Source organism: Anguilla anguilla, chromosome 14 (assembly GCF_013347855.1).
Source record: "Anguilla anguilla isolate fAngAng1 chromosome 14, fAngAng1.pri, whole genome shotgun sequence".
Lineage (NCBI taxonomy): Eukaryota > Metazoa > Chordata > Actinopteri > Anguilliformes > Anguillidae > Anguilla > Anguilla anguilla.
This window is the reverse complement of record NC_049214.1, coordinates 23596722-23620206: the sequence shown is the minus strand read 5'-3', so window position 1 is coordinate 23620206 and position 23485 is coordinate 23596722. Positions and strand designations below refer to the sequence as shown.

The window sequence follows — 23485 nt, the reverse complement described above, 5'->3', positions numbered from 1 at the left end:
ATGGTGTCATTATCAGAAAGTACAAGCGTCCAAATATTAAGGGCTTACCACCACTTAAGATTTTAGCAGAATTGAATTAGCCATGCTTTAGTGAATAAAATAAAATAAGTCTTGCTAAATTTGATTTATCTGCAATTCTCTGCCAAGCTTCCTCTGTCATTCTAACCACTCTGGTAAGGATTGATTTGCTGGTTGTGACTACTTTCTCTTTTTCATAGCCCTTAATGAGTTTTTGCTCTTTAGAAGTGAAAATAGTTATTTGAGATGATTCAATGCTAAATTAAACTAAAGCAAACAGTAATTCACGTTCGTGGAAATGAGTGGACGCGAAATTTAATTCAAGCGATAATTTCATACAGCGCGTGCAAAATTATCCTGGATTGTTCAAACGACATGCGTGAAACAGGCCCCTGTGCTCAGGAAATCTGTTCCACAGTCTTACATAGCCATCGTGTGGTCACTTTTGGTAGTGCGCTCCGACATGCGTCCTGTTCATTTTGTTACAGAGAAATAACCTGCTTTATAAATTGAACGTTTAACATCTTCAACTTATAAAAGTCATAACCTGCCTGCTAAATCAGTGGTAACCAACTCTGTTCCTGGAGATCTACCTTGCTGTAGGTTTTCACTCCAACCCTAACAAAGGACACCTCATTCTACAGCTAGAGATCTGGTTCATCTGCTGATTAGTAGAGTCAGGTGTGTCAAATTAAGTTTGAAACAAAAACCTACAGGATGCAAGATCTCCAGGGTTGGTTACCACTGAGCTAACTAAATGATTAGTTGCTTGAATTAACAGAATAACTTAAGCAGGACCAAAACACCTGATTCAGCCAATTAGTAACACACCTGATTCAGCCCATCAGTAACACACCTGATTCAGCCCATCAGTAACACACCTGATTCAGCCCATCAGTAACACACCACACCTGATTCAGCCCATCAGTAACACACCTGATTCAGCCCATCAGTAACACACCACACCTGATTCAGCACATCAGTAACACACCTGATTCAGCTCATCAGTAACACACATGATTCAGCTCATCAGTAACACACATGATTTAGCCCATCACTAAGTCTTTCATAATTTGATATGCTGTATACATTTCCTGATATGCATTCTAGACAAAACTGTGATCACAACTGAACTGGGGGTCACACCGTATTATGGGTTTTGTTGTAGTACAACAAGTAACACACTTGGGGAAAACTATTTTTTTATATACTGGCGCCCAACGTGGGGCTTAACATGTCCAATTTCCATTCTATTTTGGAACGTCCAATTAGCGGATATTCCAACCACAGCTGCATTCAGGCAGTTATCCCCACTGTCGATTTTGGAGTATAGACAACCGCAATACTCCTGTGAAACACACGGTGTCGCCAGTCTGCTTCTTTTCACACTGCAGACTTTAGCCAAACTTGCGGGGAGCGGAACTGGAGAACGACCTTACGAAAGTGTGGCTGTGGCATGCGGTCCACAGACTCCCAATCGACCAACGGGGATTGCACCTAGATAGCGACCGAACGTAATTATTGGCCGACGCAATCTCCAATTGCGTGTCTCGCTCTGGAGCTACTGGCCACAATCTGCTCTGGCACGGTCCGGATTCGACCCGAGGCTGTGGGGCTCATCAATGCCCCGCAGCAACGGTGTCTTAACCACTTAACCCTAGAACGTACTTTTAGAAGTCGAATCCGCCCCAGTCAGCACGTTTCGGGTTATGCTGTGTTTTGGTAGAGCAGCTTCCCCGTTCTTACGTTAAGATTAGCTCTGTGACATTTGCGGTCGCGGCTACACTTCCAGCGCTCTCTGGCGTCTCGCCAGCACTAGGAGCGAGGATGGGGGAACCGGCCCGTGTTTTTGTATTCAGGGCAACGAGCTGACCCACAGCTGACGGTATTTTTACATTTGGCGGTAACAGCTTTGGGGATGAGTCACAGAGGGGGGCGAACGAGGCCCTGTCTGTGTGGCGTGGTGAGTCACCCCTCGGGTATGAGGAGCCCTTTTAACCCCGCCAAACCTGCCGGAGAGGGGCCCGCACGCCTGCTGTTACCACAGCGACCGCGTACACGCTGTTAAAGTCAACGCAGGCAGAGTTCACAATACTGCTGTCAGCTAGCTGCATGTGAACACATGAAAATACACACCCCGCATGCACGAACATACACACGGACACAGATAAACATACTCACACATTCACACTCTTGCGCACATACACACACTCGTACATACACTGACACACATACTCTGACACTCACTCTCACACAGACATACACACGTATGCGCACATGCATACATCCTTACAAACTTTTTGTTCAGCAAGAATAAAAAATGTTTGCATTGCATGTAAATAATGTGTATATATTGATATTATCGCAAATGATAACAACGTGTCACAGCCCTAAATAGAATGACCCTTTGAAGTTTTGTTTATGAGCTTCAGGGGCTTTTGGCGAGGTTGCAAAAGTGCAGCGTGCGCTCGAGCCCATTGGCAGCGATTGCGTGTGAAGTGTAAACTGCAGCTGGGAATCTGTTGAGCTGTTAATCTTAAACTGTCACTTTGTGGGTTCGGCGTCTTTTGATTTACAGACTTAGTGAAAGAGACTCCCTCCGTGTTCACCTCGATCGACCTCACGCCCTGCACACGTATGCGCTTAAGGAGCCGGGATCGCGTGTAGCGCGTTCGGTTTGTGGGCGGGGCCGAGATCATGACGCGAACCGGGCGTTCTGCCTGCTGCTGTACCCCCAGAAAAGTACTCGCCACGAATTCCTTCTGTAAATATCCAGCTGCCGACATGTTTGATCTGTGAAACCGGAGCTGTGTAAGCCGGGCTTTCTGTTACCAGTAACGCTGATTGTAATACAGGCATTATTCTCCTCACAGACCCATTCGAACCATTGAGTGATTTTAAATGTCTTCTACAGACCTCTTAAAAGCTGAGTTTTGCAGTTGACGGTTTTATCTGAGAATGTATAACGTATCGTATTTTGTGTCTGTGGTTTTCAATTGTATTTCACGTTGTAATATCTGCTGTTGGCTCTCTTAGTCAGGGCTCCCTTGTAAAAGACAGACATCTCAACGGGGCTCATCTTGTTAAATAAAGGAGAAATAAACAATAAAAAAAGAAATCCTGTTTGCTGGGTTCAGTCCTCAAGCGACTTGTTATCTTACCAATTTGTGTCTCAGAAGAAAGAGAATGACGCATTCGGAACTGCAGCTGCAGAAAGCCTACGTAACGCATTCACCAGAAAGTAATCATTGCTCATGTTAGGGCGCTCACCTTACTTTATAATATGATTTATATTCCTGTTGTGCTATCAGTAATTTGGAATATATATTCGCTGATCAGTTACATACGTTTTTATGAGCCGAACATAACAGCTGGGTGTCACGATTGATGCCGCAAGGCCCGTGCACCTGCGTTCTTGTGTTTAAAATTCATGAACGATACAATGGTTTTATATCACTCAGGGAGAACTTTTTTCATAGGCTACTCGCGTATTTTCTAAAATATTTTCTGAGAATGTTTTTTTTTTCATTAACAAGGTTAAGTTGCCTTGCCTTCATTATGTCCTGCCCAGGCTGTTTATCGGCTGAAGAGCCCTATGCTGGGTTTTATGGTAGACGCGTGATGGATTTATAGAATTATTCCGTTTACTTACTCGGTTTGCTTAACGTTAAATGATCTCAGTTTACACACTGACCACGCCTGTATGACTCTGTCGCCGAGTATTGCAGTGCACACGTTCTATAGTCTAAAGCGACTATATTCCACTCGTATTAGAATGTCATTTATCGAGATATTTCAACTGGGGTGAAAATGCACACCAGCTTCCTTACAGACCACAGACATAAACTGTTCATTATCTTTTAGGCCATTTACAGACATTGTTTAAATCTCTGAAAAGTAGCAGTCATTTTTTAATGAATTTTGTTTTGTATCTTTAATATTAAGACCTTTGTCGAACCTATGTTTTGACTGTGATTACATCATATTTTATGTCAAATTGTTTGTGAATTATACGAATTCACGAAATATAAAGTGGTAGAAAATCCAATATGGCAGATGTTATGGGGCTTAAGGTAATTTTTTGCTTGTGAAGATATGCATCTGTGTTCAAAATGGGGCTATACATTCCAAAATTGTAACTTAATATTAATTAATATCCAGGAGTCCGCGTGCCACCATATTTGTGCAGTGGACCTTTGCGTGTGGCCTTTATATGCTCGCAAATTAGCATTCGAGTGAACAACCTGTGTTTCTGAGAGATGCAGCAGAACAAATCATTACAAACAGCGTTTCAGCAGTTTTAGTGCTTGGCCTAATAATAATAATAATAATACAAATTATAATAGAGTTGCTACTAATATCTTTAATAAGATGTCAGTGATGTCATTTGTAATGATGGTATTGGGATAAAATTTAGTAATGTATTCTTCCATTGGCACATGGTGGCGCTGCAACCACGTAGAAAACACGCTGTTGGTTTTTTTTTTCTCGTGGTGGACCGCGGTCAGCACCCTGACCGGGAATACATGCCGTGCCAGGGAAAGTGGCAAAACTGGGAAAAGTTGGCATGTTATGTCGACGAATATTTCGAGAAATTTGCCTAATCGAGCGCATGGCAGTACTGCCGTCATTATTCCAATAATCCTCTATGTCGAATGTTTTGTACGGTTGCAATATGCTATTACCGCTATACAGGCTACATTCTAAATTGTTCAGTATCATCAAATATCATAATAAATAAATAAAATATATACATATCATTATAAATCATGGAACCAAAAAGCTGTCGTTAAAATACTGTTACCGGGTATTTGACTGGTGAGTGCACCAATAAGAAAGCGAAGCGAAATCGTCCAAATAAATCCGACAAAGCTTATCTAAATGCACTCCGCCACGAGGCTGTAATAGTCTACTGTCAGAGAGGCTATTATTGGGGAAAAAAATCCTTGTTTACAAAGGCTTACTTTTGGGTTTATTTGGATGACTTCCATTTTAAATGGCGTGTCCATGTAAGCACGCGTGCAGTGGTGAATGCCGTTATTCTAAAATGTCATTTTAAATGAAGTGCGATATTATAAGAAGCAGGAATGGTTTCGCTCATGTATTATAAATTAATAAAAATGATTTAAAAAAATATTTCCTGATGAAGACTATTTGGGAGCCCGTGTATTTCGCCTATAACGCTCTTCATTTGGTTCGCAGTATGGCGGCAGGCCAAAGACCAAAACTTTTAATTTTTTTATTATTTATTTTGAAATCGTAGACTAAACAGAAAATAATTACATTTCACATTTGGACTTGCCTCTTAAGAGAACTATTGGATTTCATATTTGACGCGTGTGACTGCTTTAAATTTAGTGCAATGTGTCCTGCAGTCGCCTGACGAACGTGATATGTGCACCCCACCCCGAACTCATTATAGGTTATTGTGTAAAACCGGGAATATGTGAAATTTCCCTGCGTCTGCTGTTAGATTTAAGAGCGGCCTACACGAGTAAAACATCGAGCTTGACCGGGGCTAAAGCTAGCCCTGTGTTCCAGGCACAGCACAGTTTGGCCACAGCCAGGACTTGCACATATAGCTACTTCTGTACCCGGTGTAAGGGTTCGGGGGTACAGCTTTTAACAGAATCCGTGGTTTAGAGTATAATTTGAAATCCTTCTGATGAAGACTTTCCCTCGTTAGCCCATCGCCACCCGCCATGATTTCCCAACCTCAGTATAGGCCGTTACTCTCGATATTTTAGGACAAGTTGTCTTCTTGGTTCAGAATCCAGGGTGTCGGTCAACTACCAAGCACGGCGCGTGTTCAATAAATAGCTCAACGAAAGATTCTTTTAATTGGTGACTGTTTAAACTTTCCCTTTAATGTCAAGATAAAACTAGGCCTAATCACAATTTACCATTTTGTTGTCGATGCAATTACTTTGGTCTCATATTACATCAAAGATATGTTTTGCACAATGTTTATTTTCAGTATCCAACTTTAACGGGTCGCAGATGTAAAAGAAACCTGTGTACAGCACTATACATCACATTGCTATTACGTGTCAGCGTTATGCTTATGTTTGGTATTGTAGGTGACGTATACTATTCCATATTCGCTGGACCACTTAAATCATATATGGTGGGTGCTTTGCTTATTTTTTGGTTCTGTTAATTTTGTCTGACGTTTTGTATGCGCAGATAAAATTCGCAGTTGGTTGATTCAATGGATTGTCCTTATTCGTCGAGTTTGCACAACTGTTCCACAATTCTACAATCCAATTAGAATGGTCTATCACCAAGACGCGCGCATCAAATTGCGATTGGCCTACGTTATTAGGTGTGCATATAACTGATAATCTGATCAGAATTCGCGGAGCCCTTACCTTTAAAGTCATTTAAGATAGACAGATGTTATGAGTTTTTTTTGCCTGCTTCATAAAGTATTCGTTTGCTGGCTGATGAAAGTAACGAAAAATGGCTTAAAAAGGAAAAATGAAAAATTGTGTTTTAAAAATGATATATACCTAAGGGAAAGCGCATTGCCGTTAACATGATACGACCCTCAGATGTTGGATACACTGCATATAAAACATATGAACATTTAGCAAAACTCTCCCTTAAACACCGCACTTGACCAGCCTTATTTATTAAAGGGAAACATTACCGTGACAATTTAAACTACTTTTCATATCGGGTGTCCTCTAGAAAGCCCTGGTTTATTTTGGCATTGTGGAATGTGTTTAAAAGGAATAGGAGTTTGTAATGGAGACACGAAAATCCGCCGCCTTCATGTCCCGCTTACCGTTTCAGGACTCAACTAAATTCCCAGTAGACCTGATTATAACCCGCCCAGTGCAGTATGCATGCAGACGTATAGACGAGGAATGTTCCTGTCGTGCACTTCGTCTCGCGTCCGCTAGATGGCGATCAGTCATGCGGGCACTGAGTGGGACGGCCGCCCGTGACGATCGCAGACCTGCAGTCGCCTTCCACGTCATAAAACCAGCTAAGATATCATCGGAGGCGCCAGGTGAGCAATAGCAAAGGTAATATAGATAGACGGGGTCCAGTTTACTGCTCTTCCCCAGCGCCACGGCTGTTACTTATTAATCCTTATGTACACAAATAAATAGATGCTGCTGCAGTCAGGAGTCATGATTACTGAGCTCGGTAATCTAGTTGTTTAGCATTCTTTTGGTTTGAAAAAAAAAAATGCATATGTAATGCATACAAGGCGCGCGCGATGAGTTGATCATGTACTACCGCGTGCAAGACAAAGAATTCCAGGTATGACTGCGGGATTTGTGTAGCCTAGTTACGTTTTTCGGGGGAATTTATTATTTTTTGTACGCGAGCTCTATGCAGTTTAAATGCTCCAGATATGGCCGTCTCGTCACTGTCTCCTCTGGACACCCTAATCAGTAAAGAACACGATGTTTTCCAATATTATTTGGTCCATAGTGTATGTAAATGTAAAATATCACCAAACGATCAAGGTGTTAACTGTAAAAAATACAGTGTTTGATATGTTCAGCTCTGTATATATCTATCTTGACATTTTACTAGAGATAGACCTGTATTCACACACACTCCGGGCCCATCAAAACGCGGTGGCTAGTTGTGCATTTATAAGGATGCAAAAAAAAAAAAAAAAAAAACTCCCAAGCAACCACGACACATTTGTCAGGCGTGTGGGAGATTTCCAGTAAATATTATGTTTGAAGTTTACATATCTCGATTTTTTCTGAAAATAGAAAAAAAAATCTATGCAGAGGCCATTAGCTTTTTAGTATTAAAGTAAATGTGCACAGTGGGCTGTAAAACGTGTCTTTTAAAATATACCATAGCCGTGGAAATCGCTTACAAAATACTAATGTCAGAAGCTGTATAATTTGCACAGAGCTGAAAGCTTGAAAAAGCATATCATTTTCTGTAAATTGGCATAACAAAGATTAATGCTCACCATTAATAAAAATAAAGAAAACACATGCAGTCCCAAAAAGATAATTTCAGCGCAGAGCACGTGAAAATGGGAATAAGGTCCAGGCGCCATTCTGACCAATTAAGACCGAGTGCTGGTTGAAGCATTTTGTGGCGAATAAACTGTTCTGAGAGCAGTAATTGCGGCGCGTGGACTTTTCAACTTTTCTGTTACTTTCAACACATTTTGTGTCAAAGTTACTACTTTCGTCACGCATACATAATTCATGTGTTACAAAGGGGGGCCTTTTAACGCAGGTTGTGTTGAAGGTAACATAAGGCGTGTTATAAAATGGCTCGTTTTGTGTTGTTCTTAACACATCTGTTTTGAGAGTGCTAGTGCAGACACTAATACGCATTTCTGTCGCAGATATTCAATAAGAAGCCAACGGTGTCCGCTTTGAAACAGATAAGACTTCAATATTTTTTATTGAAACGTTCAATTAACATCACTGATGTTATTAACTAAAGAAAAGAAAAAAAAAAATAAAACGAAAAACTGAAAATAGGCTACTTCAGCACCCGTGGACAACTTTCACACACACGAATTAAACCTTCATGTTTTAAGATTCGCCACTTTCACATTCAAACGGCAATATATGTTGAGAAAGTGGTTCATTTTGACACGAATAAAAAAAACGTTTAAATAAGAAAAAACGTAATCACTTTTCAAGCCATTGCGCACCATAGTGTCATTTTAATTAAACTGAATAGTAGCATTTTAACCAATAGACAACGCCGAAAGCCACAATGGCACATGATTGTGTCTAAGAAAACAGAAATTAACTTTACAAGATAAGAGAAATGTAGGAGAGTTTGAGACAAGACAAGTAACTCCGTATTCAGAAAAAAAACGATAACAAAAACAAACCAGTTCACAAACTATTTTAAAACAGGTATATCAACAATAAATTAAAGAAACTCCGAAACATCAAATCCATTATATTTACACGTAATATCAAATAATTACATAAATACTTTCAATATATAGATATTTACATTAATAGTCCACGTTTCAATTTTTGTTGTTTTTCCTTTCAAATTCCCTTTTCCAATTTACAGGTACAATGAATTCAATCATAAACGTGTGGGGGGAAAGGAAAATATGATAACGTCCTAGAAATATTTTTAAATGGTGCCAACGCATACTTTATTTAATATTTTATTTGTCATATTTTGGTCTTTTTAAAAATACAATAGGCTTCTGGCAGTCGCAAACTAGATATTTTAACCAAGTGTGGGTCATGCAAACTCATTTCCATCGCGCCGAAAACAACCACAGGCCTCGTATAGCGCTTTATATAGTAGGCCTGCGTCACATACAGCATACTTTATAAGATCAACGGATATGTATACAAATCCTCAGAACCAATTCGGAGTATTAAACTAAATCCTTTTCGTTACCCTCGCAAATCGACTTAGAAAAAATATATGGGGCATAGCAGCAACTAACCGACCTTTCCAAACTTTCAGTTTCAATACTTGTATGGTATACGGGGAAAGTTCAAAACTCGTTTCTGGATTAAAACAAAACAAATATACACATCAATTCTTTATTCAAACAAAGTGCATTTCAAAAGTCCAATGATTCCGTCGGTTCTGCAGTTCAAACCCGCATTCAATAGAAACGTTGATCGGTATTGTTAAAAATTATTTTGTTGTTAATCCATCACTGCAGTGGTTTAAGGCGACAGGCTTCGGGGCCTGTCGTGTTTTGTATCCAGTCCGCTGACCAGGCGTTGAATGCTTTGCAGTTCGCTGGTCGGATCCTTTTCCTGGCACGTTTTTGGTGACAGGGACAGGGAGCGCGAGGACATGGTCGAAGACCTGCTGTTGACCTCTGAGGTGGAGTCCAGAGTCGGACTCGTTGCCATGGCGTTCCCTTTCAGCTCGATGGCGCTGCCGGCCAGAGAGGGGCTGGCTGTCGTAAGCAGGGTGCTGTCCGGCACGTTCATGGGGACGGTGTAGGGGCTGTACCTTAGCCGAGGGCGCATCGCGTTCAGAAACGGGTGCCGGTGAACCGAGGACGAGGCCACAGACGAAGCGGCGGCAGCAGCCGCCATGTATGTGTACGGATACGGGAAAAGGCTTCCGAATGGGGACATCGCTAGGCCCTGTGAAAAAAGCAAAATGACAAATTAATGAGTCGCCTACCCAGACTACACAGAGCCACTGAATATGGAACAGCTTAAACCACTTGCGCCTTCGATAACACAATTATTCTGTAAATATTCCAGTTACAAATGTAGATACTAATTCTGCCCGTTGTCTTTTTTAGTGTGGTGATAGCCCATGCGGAGGTTCTGTTTGAAACGCTGTGTTTATGCAATATAATCCAAACGTTAAGCCACCGCTACAGGCATACATAATAATAATAATAATTATAATAATAATAAATTAGTGTGGTTTAAATGCGGATAGGAACTGGTTGTAAAAGAAATATTGTGGAGAAGGCTATCTGTTCAGAAAGTGGAAACTCCATTTCAGATAAATGGTTTAATTCTGTACAGTCTACTGTAATTCCCGCCGAATGTATTTCTGACCGCTTGGAATCAACATCAGCACGAGAACACGCGAAAAAGGTGACTTAACACTGCATTAAACTCGCTTTTTCTTTGACTACTCGGTTTTAATTTCATTTATTAAATCTGTGTGTTGTCACGCCTATCAATGTGTGGATAAGGAGCAGATTCAATCAACTGCGCTGTTAAACCACTCCCAAACGGCTTTTCAACAAGTTATCAAGCCCATGGTCCAGATTCAATCTAAACTTAATGGTTACGTGCTAGCCTACATTTTACTATTAATTACAGTATATATATATTTTGTTAATTCAGCAGGTCATGATCTAACGAAAAATATGAAAACTTTTCTGGAAAAGATTTTATGGGTCAGTATCACATTCCTTTTAACTGTAAAAGTTTGCCATTATTATTCGTTTTCTCTTATGACAAAAGTAGGTAGATGTATTCATTTGCGATTGGACAGAACCGGTCACAACCATGGTGGTAGGCTACTTTTACCGTCAGCTCACAACATGGGCTATACACATTCTTTCCAGCCGATGAATGTAATTAGCACTTCCTTACTAGAAAGGAGTTTGTAGTTACCGCAAATTCCTTGGCTTTTAACAAGTAGCAATGTTTTCCCACATTGAACCGACATTGAAAAGGTCTTTATATATATTTTATTTCTCAAGTTTGGATGTTAACCATCCACCCCCGCACCCCCCCCCCCCCCCCCCCGCCCCGTGGAACAGGTATTTTAATAAGTGTTTTCTTTTGGAAAACGTACCCACAACTCTACTCAGTTGTTGACGCGGTTCTGCCGTTTTCTTATAATCGAAAGTTAAACTTGCGGTTTAGAAATCGCGTTCCAACTGTTCAGCCACAAAAATATGACAAAAATGCGAGGAAATACAAGCCCATAGTAATCTCTTGCACCTTTAAATTAGAAAAAGTGTAAAATTAAGGTTCAACAGGTATCATTTTTATAACAATTTGTATTCTTGTTGTTGCCCATATTGTGTTTAAATATAAATATTATAATAAGGTCATCATTAGTTTATCCCATGGCCAGGCAGTAAATGTTTTTAAACATTAGGCGCTTCAGTATGCGATCAGCAGTTCAGACTGATTGTATCCGCTGCGCTGCCAGGTCAAAGCCCTGCTTCCACAGGTGCTTCTTACCTGAGACGCCAGCATGTGCTGCTGCAGGTGAAAGGGCAGCCCCGGGCCCCCCCCCAGGCCCTGAGGGTGGGGAGTCACCATGCCGACGGCGTCCATGGCGCCCATGCCGCCGGACGAGACGGCGGCGAGCAGGGGCCCCATGCCCGCCATGCCGGGGAAGGCGGCGCCCACGCCGAACTGGCCGGGGTGCAGGAGGAAGGGGTGCGCCCCGCCCAGGTGCCCCCCGAAAAACTGCTGCCCCGCCAGGCCCGGCGGGAAGCCGAAGTTATGCAGGCTATGCGCGCCGCCGTCCCCGCCGACGCCCAGCGGCGGGTAGTCCTCCTCCTCCTCCGCCGCCGCCGCCTTGGGCGGCCCGGGCGGGGCGGGGCTTCGGGGGTCCTCCCCGGCCCGGGTGGTGCTGGAGATGAGGGTGAGCGGGCTCCGCCGGGGGTCCGCCGGGCTGCCCGGCGCGGGCGGAGGGTCCTCGCGCGCCCGCCGCGGACCGCTGCCGCCGCCGCCGGAGGAGGAGGACAGGCGCTCCCTGGCGGGATCGGCGGCGGCGGTGGTGGTGGAGATCCCGCCCGGGTCCTGCGGGTCCTGCGGGTTCCCGTCCTTGCTCTCGTCGTCGCTGTCTTCCTCGCTCTCGCAGAAGTCTTCCAGAGAGGAAGCGGAGATTCAGAGAGGGAGTGAGAGACGAGAGAGAGGCGATCAGCAGGAGAGCCGTTTAATCAGATCTTACAAAAGAGACAAAACTTACAGGACAAATTCCCTAATGCGTGAGCCAAAGTTTCACTGACCGTCTACCCTCGCAAAAGGGGACCATACCCTTATTTTCATTACTGTTTATTCCAGCAAAATATATTAATGGTCAGACGGAGAGCTGCTGGGCGATGGCCTAGCGCAATGTTCAAACTAAGGAAAAGCATTAAGTGGGATAGACAGAACAACTGCAACCCCACCCTGATTTAGTGTATGCTTTACTGTCTCTCATTCAAAATTTTATGATCAACTTTCATCAACTTTCCACAAGTATGATTCGAGCTCCACTATCCATGTCAAAGGTTAATTATAAAGTACAATACTGATGCGTCTTTCAAAGCACAATCCTAGGAACTGTTGAAATATTTGTTGAAAATAACTGGCTTCAGCTGGAACCAAACATTTATTATTTATTTGTTAACCTTTATTTAACCAGGAAAAGTCTCACTGAGATTAAAAATCTCTTTTACAAGAGCGTCCTGGCCAAGACAGGCAGCAGCACAATTAACAGGGTTGCAGACATAACAACATATAACAGTTTACAATTAATAAAAATGACAGAATCACAAAATACAGTAAAAAAATATTTGAAATATTTAAATAATTATCAATATTCGTCATAAATCATCAACATCAGGGATCACACAGGGGCAATATAATTCATCCGAAACTTCTGCAGCCTGATGTGCCTGCCTCCAAATCATTTAGAATTACTCTAAAAGCATCCAATGAGACCAGCTCCCGAAGATTCAGGTCATTTTGCAACTGATTCCAAGAAAAGGGAGCAGCATACTTAAACGCCCTATTTCCCAATTCAGTACGGGCTTTAGGGACAGATAGCAGGAACAGGTCCTGAGAGCTAAGACAGTAACTTCCAACACTTTTCTGAAGGATGTAAATCCGTGGATAAGATGAAACATAAAGTGTTTTTTTCTTAAGGGTAATAAATTTAGGGGGAAAACAGCTGGGTCTGTAGTTCCCGAATAATGAATATTAGTATTAAAAAATAGTTGTGACCTCATAATTGTGAGTTGAAACACTATACATAAATTGGCTACTAAACATTGTAATTATGTTGAATGGTGGCAGATTTGTCAAAGGTAATATTTGTTTGGGCACATTGGCGATTATGAACGTAAGTTTGTACAACATTTAGCAGGTTTCCAGCTAACAGCTACTAAGATTGTAAGAACGGGAACACCCATTTTGAAGATGCCTGAAAGATCTTGTCCTTTTATGACTTCAAAATGGCTTCTTCCACAAATTATCATTTGCAATCAATCGCGTAAATTCAATAAAAGTATGAACAAATATGCATTACATTTTTTAAAAATCCCCAACCAAAACATTCCCCTTCTTTTGTACTATCTAGACACTGAACTAAAAAAAAAATCTACAAAGTTTTAAAAAGTTTCCACAGTGTTTTTTTTCTTCTTGAATAATAGATTGGTATATCATTATATTTCCACAGTTATTAGCACGCAGCCTGCATATCATTTGAAACCTGAATTTACTGTTAATCATCCTTGAAAAATAGTCTTAATTACCATCCATACAAGACTGATTTATAGACTGTACACTCGGTACAAACATTCAAATACTTTCCCAGGATTAGACTTTTCTCTTTTTTTTTTTTTAAGAAAAGAACCCGTGGGGGCCCTGGATGTTCTTTAAAGTTTAATCCGAAAAGGACAGCGGCTCGGACTTGGTCCAGCGCCAAGTTCCACAGCCAAAGCTCTGCACAGCCCCACAAAAAAAACAAAACCTTCGTATTAATCGCCGCGAAGCAGCAAGCAAACCTGAACACGCACCCCACCAGCTAATTTTTTTTTTTGACGGGCGAGCTCGCTCACCTTTCAGGTTGGGCGGGCCCGCGGTGGTCGCCGCGGGTGACGGGGTCCGGCCGAAGCGCTTGAAAGGGGCCTGCTCGCCCGCGGAGTCATCGGACGTCCCGTTCTCTTTCCGCTGGTGCTCCTCGTAAGATCTGATGGACTGCAGGGCCAACTGTTTCCTGTACGGGGGTGGGGGGGATGGGGGGGGGGAGAGAGACACGGCTTTGATAAACGCTGTCAACGCTACGCGTGGCGTTCGCTTGCTAATACAAGAGGCGTCCTGTTTTTACTCCTCGACTTCACTTTAGCGCACGCTAAACATCTCCTCGGCGTCGTTCGCTGTTCTGGGAAAGCAAGCGCCTAAAAATGTGCTTTCGTTGAGGGGGCGATGAAAAATGTTGGGAACGTCAGTGGAAGCAACATATAATTTTGATGACATGCATACAACATTCATTAAAATGTTAATAAATAGACACAATTCCTCATCACCTTCCTCTTCCACAATAATAATAATAATAAACACATGTAGATCACTAACAGAAATCTTTCTTCAAGATTCCCAAAAGCATCTATATACACACAGACTACTTGTGTACCATTTTATCTATATACAGTACTTGCACAAATAATGTAAAATTTAAAGAGGTTTAGTACTCTTAAAACATGTGACCTTTCTTTGCTGTTTCTTGGAGACATTTCATTTTCATTGTACACTAATGTCAAAAAGGGAAATTGTTGCACATATTGCATTAATTATGAAACTCTGTTTATGAATGCAGTGTTTCCATAATTTGTGCCAGCACAGTGTGTGTGTGTGTGTGTGTGTATATACACACACTTTCACACACACACATAAATATATACATAATATACACAAAATTATTTTTTTTTCTTAATGTTCAGCTCCATCAAAGCTGAACTGTTCTCTTTAAGTGGGCAGTATACTCCAAACAACGTACAAACTTTTGTAAAAAGAACCACTGATGAACATGTTGTCAGTATACTCGATACAAACTCCGCGTTCTTCGTGTAATGTCACTCCACGCCGCTGGGGGCACACGACTACAAGGCAGCGGTCAGCAGAGCCGGATATTACGTGTGGAAGACATCGTGCCAGGCATTTGAGCGCATTTAGTTGTCCTTAAAATCTCTGCACGATCAATCATCATAGATGATGACGTCCTTGCACTTCGCTTCGCTCAAAAGTATTCACCCCCAAAATATTCCAGTCATGACCGTGACGATGCTGCCATTGGACAGGGCAGTGGTGAGATGAACCAGAAAAGAAAGTTCAGCTCCACCCCCCGGCTGGTCAACTGTGACACAACAACCAACCATGTGATATTCTGGCCAACTGCAGGTGGGGGGGTGGGGTCTGCAAACTGGTAGGCTGTTTATTACTTCAAACTATTTGGCTAGCTGGTCTTGCTAGGGGCTTGCCGTACAAAATCAAGACACTGTCTTTTTGTTCGTCTCTCGTTCAAAACGTGTTAATTTGTTCAAAAAGTTCTGTTTCGTCTTGAGTGTACTGCCGCCTTTAATCTTACTGCTTCTCAGTGCAGTTGTAGCTAATTACAGGTATGAGCATTCAGGGCTATAGTGCTTCTGTATGAGGGAGGTATAAGCATTCAGGGCTGTAGGGCTGCTGTATGAGGTGGGTATGAGCATTCAGGGCCTTAGGGCTGCTGTATGAGGTGGGTATGAGCATTCAGGGCTGTAGGGCTGCTGTGTGAGGTGGGTATGAGCATTCAGGGCTGTAGGGCTGCTGTATGAGGTGGGTATGAGCATTCAGGGCTGTAGGGCTGCTGTGTGAGGTGGGTATAAGCATTCAGGGCTGTAGGGCTCCTGTATGAGGTGGGTATGAGCATTCAGGGCCTTAGGGCTGCTGTATGAGGTGGGTATGAGCATTCAGGGCTGTAGGGCTGCTGTATGAGGTGGGTATGAGCATTCAGGGCCTTAGGGCTGCTGTATGAGGTGGGTATGAGCATTCAGGGCTGTAGGGCTGCTGTATGAGGTGGGTCTAAGCATTCAGGGCTGTAGGTCTGCTGTATGAGGTGGGTATAAGCATTCAGGGCCTTAGGGCTGCTGTATGAGATGGGTATGAGCATTCAGGGCCTTAGGGCTGCTGTATGAAGTGGGTATAAGCATTCAGGGCTGTAGGTATGCTGTATGAGGTGGGTATGAGCATTCGGGGCTATAGTGCTCCTGGATGAGGTGGGTATGAGCATTCAGGGCTGTAGGGCTGTAGGGCTGCTGTATGAGGTGGGTATGAACATTCAGGGCTGTAGGGCTGTAGGGCTGCTGTATGAGGTGGGTATAAGCATTCAGGGTCGATTTAGCTATACCCATTTTCCCATCTGTCTTTCACACACATTTCTTACCAAATTATTTCTGGTTTCACAGCAGAGAATGGACTTATTGACCCTCCCCCACCACCCCACCCTCAAAAAAAAAAAAACACCATACCTCTTTTCTCTCCTCCCATTGCCTGTATCGCGGAACCCCTTAGCGAAAGGATTGTGGTCGATTTTCAGCTGCGTGATCTGAAACGCAAAGGGTTAAAGGGCAGGGAGAGAAGTGAGTTTTGGGAGGGGTTAGTGAGGTTACCCCTCTCTCATCAAACACAAGAAATACTGTCAGACATTCAGACGTTGTGGAAAGGGAGAATTCTGTCAGTTATACAGTGCTATTTACCAGTTTCTCTGCGCACAGGTACTAAAATATAATGCGTCTCGGAGAACTTCAATATCCCACACTGTCTGTTATGATCGTGTTTGAGGTGCCACGTTCATTTGCATACAGTATTCATTGACACGCATACGATCGTTCATCAGCTTTACAGCTCCAACAATAGTGCCCCCAGAGCAGGTGACGCTGTCTAACACATGATACTGTCAAACACAGGGTAATTCCATTTTATCTCCAGTGTGTTTGTATATATGAATAATCAAATAACAAGCCCAAAGCCGTTTTACATTACAAAGAGTCTGACCTTTGATCGGAGATGACACATGACTTCAGCTAAATTCAAACCGAAGACGGCCTTACCTGTCAGTAATTTTTTATATTTTTAATGGTACCGTACACCCATTTGTGAAACGGATTTTCAAAGCTCGTCGAAAGGTTGACTTTTCCCACGATGGGAAGCTCGTGCGCACCACGTAATCCCACAGTAGATTTAAAATGCATGTATTATTTTCTTTTTTGAAACATTTTTAAATTGAGCCTTGGATGTTTTTATTATTTTTTTTTTTCGTCCGTAGCAAAACATTTGCAAAGCAGTCAACACATGGTCCCAATCGTAATCTACATGGTTCGCAAGTGCCACGTGATATCGAGTAAAAAAAATAAAATAAAGCAAAATAGGCGATACCGCCGTCTACTCCCAAGGATGACACAAAGGTTTGACTGATGCGCAACATTTTCCCTGCTCAGAAATTTCACGCAAGTACACAGAATATCCAGCATGCACCGTGATTACTCCCCCACCCACTCTCTACTTCTCTCTCCTGTTCCGTTCAGCACTCTGCGCTGACTCACGCAACCATTGTCTGGCGATGAAAACAAGCAGCGCGCGTGCCCTGTGCCGTTTTCTTCGTCGCCTGTAATATTCTCTGATCTGGATGCAACACCACTTCGATTTAAACACATGTACTACATGTCGCAGATTCTACAATTTAAAAATGAGGACATCGCAGAGCCCCGACGCCCCTCCCACACACAGAAATTCGGGGAGAAAGCGCCTTAAAGACACCTAAACCAACCGCCAGCTGCCCTATGTAAAGTCTCTTTGATCTTTGGAGTGTTCCCATCTATACAAATGTATTCCATTATAGTGGTCAGTGCTGGATAATAGAAATTTCTGAAATCAAATGTAAGATTTAAAAGCACCCAAACTCATTTTTAAAGAAAACTTAAATATGTTTTAAAAGGGTCCTCTTTAGCTATATTCAAGTAGCACTGTTTTCATACTAGTTCTGGCAACACGAAGGACCGCATTACGAGTGTATGCATATGTATACGCTTAACTATTTATTTGACTTTGTACTTCATCCTTTAACCAACCGGAAGCGGCTGCGGTTGAAAATATTTTCTCATTCTAAATGAAAAAAATTTTTTAAAAAATCCTCGTGCGTGCCGATAGAATCCCCGATGGCCTAATGTAGATACGGTATTGATGAAACCATTGTATCGCTTCGAATTCCAAAACGGCCTCCGCTGCACTTTGACCCAGCTATCCTCCAAAGGACACAAACGTGATTTGGCGAATCCTCCTTTCCTTTCGCTGATAAAATGTAATTAAGATAACCTGCATTGGCCTACACATAGCCCTTTGCATTGCAAAGCCAGTACTGACAGAAGGCCCAGTACTGCAGGCAAGCAGTGAGCGGAATGCGTAAGTTTTTCAGAAATGTTTCACGGTAGGCTATATTTTGCTGTCAATTCTCCCACCATAAAAGCATTACCCAGTATTTTAAGCTTGATGTAGAGCACATTTTTTTATAGCAGGATATGTGTCCATGCGCTACAACAGGCCTCCATTCTCTGGTTTACATAAAACCAACTGCTGCGGCCGGTACTACTACTGCTACTAATAACAATAACAACAACGACAACAATAATAACGATAATAATAATTCAAATAATGACAATAATAATAATAATAGAACATATTCGTTCCTACCTTGTCGTTTTGGTATGCTGTTACGGCAATGAAGTCCGTTTCTGGAAAAACGTAGGTCCTGAATGTACTGTAGGGAAGTTTGAGAATATCGTTGGCCCTGACGATGTGAAACCTTGGCTGGTATTTGTGCATGGAGTTCAGAATCGTCTGTAACAGGAAACAATTATTGATTTAAAATAACAAACAAACAGTGTTTCTCCTTTTCCATCCGCCAATGGGCTGCATTTCGTTGGCAGGCCGGCTGAATAGGCTACAACCAACACATTTTATTAATCGAATGATAATTTGAAACAACACATTTTAAATAACCCGATGATCATTTCAAAAGTACACTAATTTCTTAAGATGTATGGGGCTATTCACTTCAGGTATTACACCTATGAGTTAATTCCATGTTACGCCTCAATGTTTAGGGATCTGCCTCGGTTACAACCAATTCTAAAAACAGCGTTGGCATACACGTAACTTGAAATAAGCTCCACGTTTACAAACATGTTTAAATGGTTCAGCTAAGATGCAAATTAACCGAAACGGAAATTACCTGGGAACCACAAACAAAGCTAAACCATGAAAGGCCTCAGACAAAAATAAACCGCAGGATAAAAAGTCGGCTTACGCATCAGGACTATGAACTATGATCGATATTTTGCGGACTAGGCCTAGTAGTAGTAGTAGTAGTAGTAGTAGTAATAATAATAATAATAATAATAATAATAATAAATATTAACAATAATAAAACGGCAACTTACAAATCCATGCTTGTCGGAGATGTTATTTGTCAATTTAAGTTTGTGAAAATTGACAACTTTGGACATCCACTGCTCGCCGGTGGCCGGGCTGTCCGGGTGAATGTACATCCTCTTCGGCATTTCGGGGTCTGCTTTTCCCGCCACCATCCACCGCGAGTTATGAAATTTATACCTGCAGTCGTCGGCCGCAACGATATCCATCAATAAAATGTACTTGGCCTTCCTGTCCAAGCCGGTACACCTCACTTTAAATGGGGGAAACATCCGCCTATAAGAGGAAAATGGAACAATGATCGATGTTAGGCCGATAAATTACATTTTGTTAATTTTTTCTTTGTTTCTTTAACCTCCCCAAAGCAACAATGTCGCTTAGGATGAAAGCGTCTGCCAAATAAATATAATGTAATGTAACAAATAGGCTACACACAGGCCTCACGGTTCGAGCTTGCCGGTATGGCCTACACTTTTAAAGCAGTCGCTGGTGCACTAACCTGATCGCACATCTCAAGAACAGCCTGCTGCGTTTGTATGGCGAGACATTTGTGTTGTGTTGATTGCACGGGATGTCAGAAATGGACTGTTTGTTATTAGAGTCCGTTGGCATAAAGGGACGTGTATTTAATAGAAGAGTCATGGGTACGGGCCGTTGTGTGCACATCGAACCGAACCCATGAGGTACCATCCTAAAGCGACACGGGAGCAAAGTGCTGCATGTTCATAACAAGCACGACCGCCATTGCACTACTTCAAAAACAGTAAAACTGCTTCGCAAAGTTAGAACAATTGTCTAATTATTTGTAATTTCCGTATTTAATTTTGTATGCGTAATAGTAAGGCTACGTACTGTACAACACACTTTGTAGTATTAATAGTAATGATAGTATTATTATTATTATTATTATTATTATTATGAATAATAATAATGATAATAACAACAATAATAATAATGATTGTTATTGTTATTATTAATTTTAAACTTTAAGATAACCAGTTTGTCGTTGGCAGAGCGGATTAAAATAAGAATGCCTGGCTTGTCAGAGACCACGTACGGGGTTATGACTTCATAGTGTGTCATAAAACAAGTTAAACTGTTACTGCATAAAGTATTGTTGGCCCCATTATAGTTTGGGTTGGGTTACATTATATCATTTAAGCAGATAACATTAGCATGCGAGAAGACCATATAATTCAGTGTCAAGTGTCAAACATTTTTTCTAGGCTGCACTGAGCTTTTGCATTTCAGGAAAAACATGTATTTTTATAATGTAATAATCAAAGTTTTTTTTTTTTTAAGATACCCGTCAATTATACAAATCAGCCACGATACGACACATTTCCGATAAATTACCCTTTTTCATTGAAAAAGGGGGAGGAGGGAACACAAAAAAAGCGTAGGCCTTTGACGTTTGTACAGTAGTTCCGTTTACCTTCCTGATTTTGTAATAACCATTTCGGTGCCGCGTTTGTGGAACTGTTCCCATAGTTCCTTCGCTTCCAGGTGAACTTTGGGGTCATCCTCAACCTCCTCCTCTGGCTCCAGCGATTTCAGTGGCCTGAGGTGGGCTGCGGCAGCCGGGTGCCCCAGCGAGAAGTGGAGGCTGCTTTCAGCGGCGCCCATTAGCTGGTCCATGATGGGTTTGCCCAGCGCTCCCGGGAGGGAAAGGGACCCGTTCGGAGGGAGCGCCAGGGCCGGGAAAAATGGGGACTGGTGACCCAGCATTGCGCTCATGGCAAAGTCCGTACCCCGGTGAGGTAAAAACGGGTGGTATGCCATACTTGTTCCCGGAATAACTGGATCTCTCATCAGGAAGCTCATCCACTTCGCCACAAGTATTCCAGATGTATTGATGCTTGCGACGGCGGTGGAGGGGATACAATTCAGCTCCGAGCGTTTCTTCCTAGCATGTCTCTCGCCGGTTTCAAAGTTCTAAAATGGATTCTCTGCGCTCGCGAACAGAGAGACTGATCCACTTATTTGACTCCGCCGACAGTGTTCTCTATCGCCGCTCGCGGAATTCCAACCAATTCATCGCCGTATGATATTAAATACAGTGATCAATGTATCCTGTGTCGCGTTGGAGTAAGAACTTCTCTTCGAGGACTGACAAGCTGAAAACCAATTCTCCTTTTCTTTTGGTGCTGATATTAAATTCGATATTCCTTTGAAAATTCACTCAAACACTCCCGGGTTCCTGCTTTTTCGCCAAAGAACTATGTCCACACGTTTCGTTTGCACTGAACTGGATTCCTTGTTTCTTTTCTGCCCCCACACATTCGCCTTCACGCGCACACACACTTCTGCTTCCGCTGTCTTTCACGCGCAAACACATTTCAGAGAAAGAAGCGGAGGAAGAGGGGTCCTGCTGGCGGCAGACTCTCGGAGAAGAGGCGAGATCGCAGCATCAAGAAATTCCCTGCGCTTCTGTACCCCGTAGGTTCCGAAGTGTATGAATGTGTTACATGTAGCGAAAAGACCGACCATGTTGATAGGCTCGTTGACGCTTTCGGACCAATTGTGTGGCTTTGTAGGCGTGGTTTTGACAGGTCGGGTGGAGGGGGGACAGACCTCAGTTATAAAAAGGCGTTGGGTAGCGAGCCGCTGCGGCGAAATATTACAGTTTCGCCCTGCGCGACGTAAACAAGTAAACACCGTGAGGGTCACGGATGATCGGCCGGTCTGTGGGACCCGGCGACGGAGAGCTGAAGGGAGCGGCGATGATTTTGTCAGGAGGAAATTGCAGCGTTTGAGTGGATAGCTGCAGAACAGGCCCCTAACATAGACACTTACGTTTCTGACACTTTCGTTGTTTCTGATTTTAGCTTTAGTCTGCAGAACATCAATTTTTGAAGGTGTGATCGGGATCACCAGATATAATAGGCCTACAGAAAAAATGTCATTCAGTTAGATTAATTTCTCTACTCAGAAGCATATTATTATTATTATTATTATTATTATTATTATTATTATTATTATTATGTAGTGTCTGTTTAACCGACTATCATATTTAAAAAGAATGTTAAAAGTATTCGCGGCAGAAAGGTCTACTTTTCGCACGAACACACACACTCTACCGACAGGATTACTTGTGTCTTTGATGGCGATGGTCATCAATTGTAAAATTTATTCCGCTCTGAGACATATGAGGCATGGTTTCTGCACATCAAATTTATGAATTATTCGTTTTTGTTTTGTTTTACACCATTCATTCAACGACTTGAACAATGGATGCAATAGTGCTAAAAGCTATCTAGGTATTTCAGTTATGGGCATAGTGTCTGAAGGATAGTTTTGACAATTGTACAATTGTGCATTTTAATGTGGCAATGCAACGGACATGTACTTTTCGAAGATATATCCCCCCCCCCTCTCTCTCTCTCTCTCTCTCTCTCAAATTTTACGCTTGCTTGCGCTAAAAACTCTGGAGATAGCCTACTTCTAATCCCACTCTGTACACTTGTTTAAGGATGCTTGGCGTCAGTGCGTAGTGTATTTACATATTTAATGAAGGCCCTTAAATCGCATAGCATTCACACCATATCCCTCCTACGACGTCTAGAAAGGAGTCCCGTTCACTCGATGCTTTTTAGGAACTAAAAGTGTGGGGCTTGGGTGCTGAGCTGTGACTGAAATCGAAAAGGTAAAACGTGTTCATTAGCCAGACAGGTCTCATTTAAGGTTAAATAGTTTTATACTTTACACTTTACCTTTTTTCTTCTTGCTTTCAGAGAATTTCAGTTGCTGCGCTGCGTTTCTATCAAAGCTACGAATAATCACTGCTATGAACATTTTTATCGTTATGGACACGC

The 23485-nt window shown here is 42.4% G+C and overlaps 1 protein-coding gene across 1 annotated transcript; it reads right to left on the bottom strand.

Moving 5' to 3' along the window:
• Nucleotides 1-8390: 8390 nt before the first annotated feature.
• Nucleotides 8391-22136, bottom strand: tbx3a (T-box transcription factor 3a). Its single transcript, XM_035389705.1, has 7 exons — nucleotides 21106-22136; nucleotides 19679-19946; nucleotides 18930-19076; nucleotides 16712-16788; nucleotides 14267-14424; nucleotides 11676-12307; nucleotides 8391-10100 (listed from the first exon to the last, which is right to left on the bottom strand). Exons 1-7 carry the CDS (start codon nucleotides 21492-21494, stop codon nucleotides 9669-9671), a joined length of 2103 nt encoding a protein of 700 aa, XP_035245596.1. The 5' UTR covers nucleotides 21495-22136; the 3' UTR covers nucleotides 8391-9668.
• Between the last annotated feature and the right edge of the window lie 1349 nt (nucleotides 22137-23485).

Coding starts and splice junctions, on each gene's coding strand:
- tbx3a (XM_035389705.1), bottom strand. CDS start 21,494: ATGAGCTTCCTGATGAGAGATCCAGTTATTCCGGGAACAAGTATGGCA. Junction 19,947..21,105: donor GTTATTACAAAATCAGGAAG/GTAAACGGAACT, acceptor TTCCTCTTATAG/GCGGATGTTTCCCCCATTTA. Junction 10,101..11,675: donor AGCACATGCTGGCGTCTCAG/GTAAGAAGCACC, acceptor CTTTTTTCACAG/GGCCTAGCGATGTCCCCATT.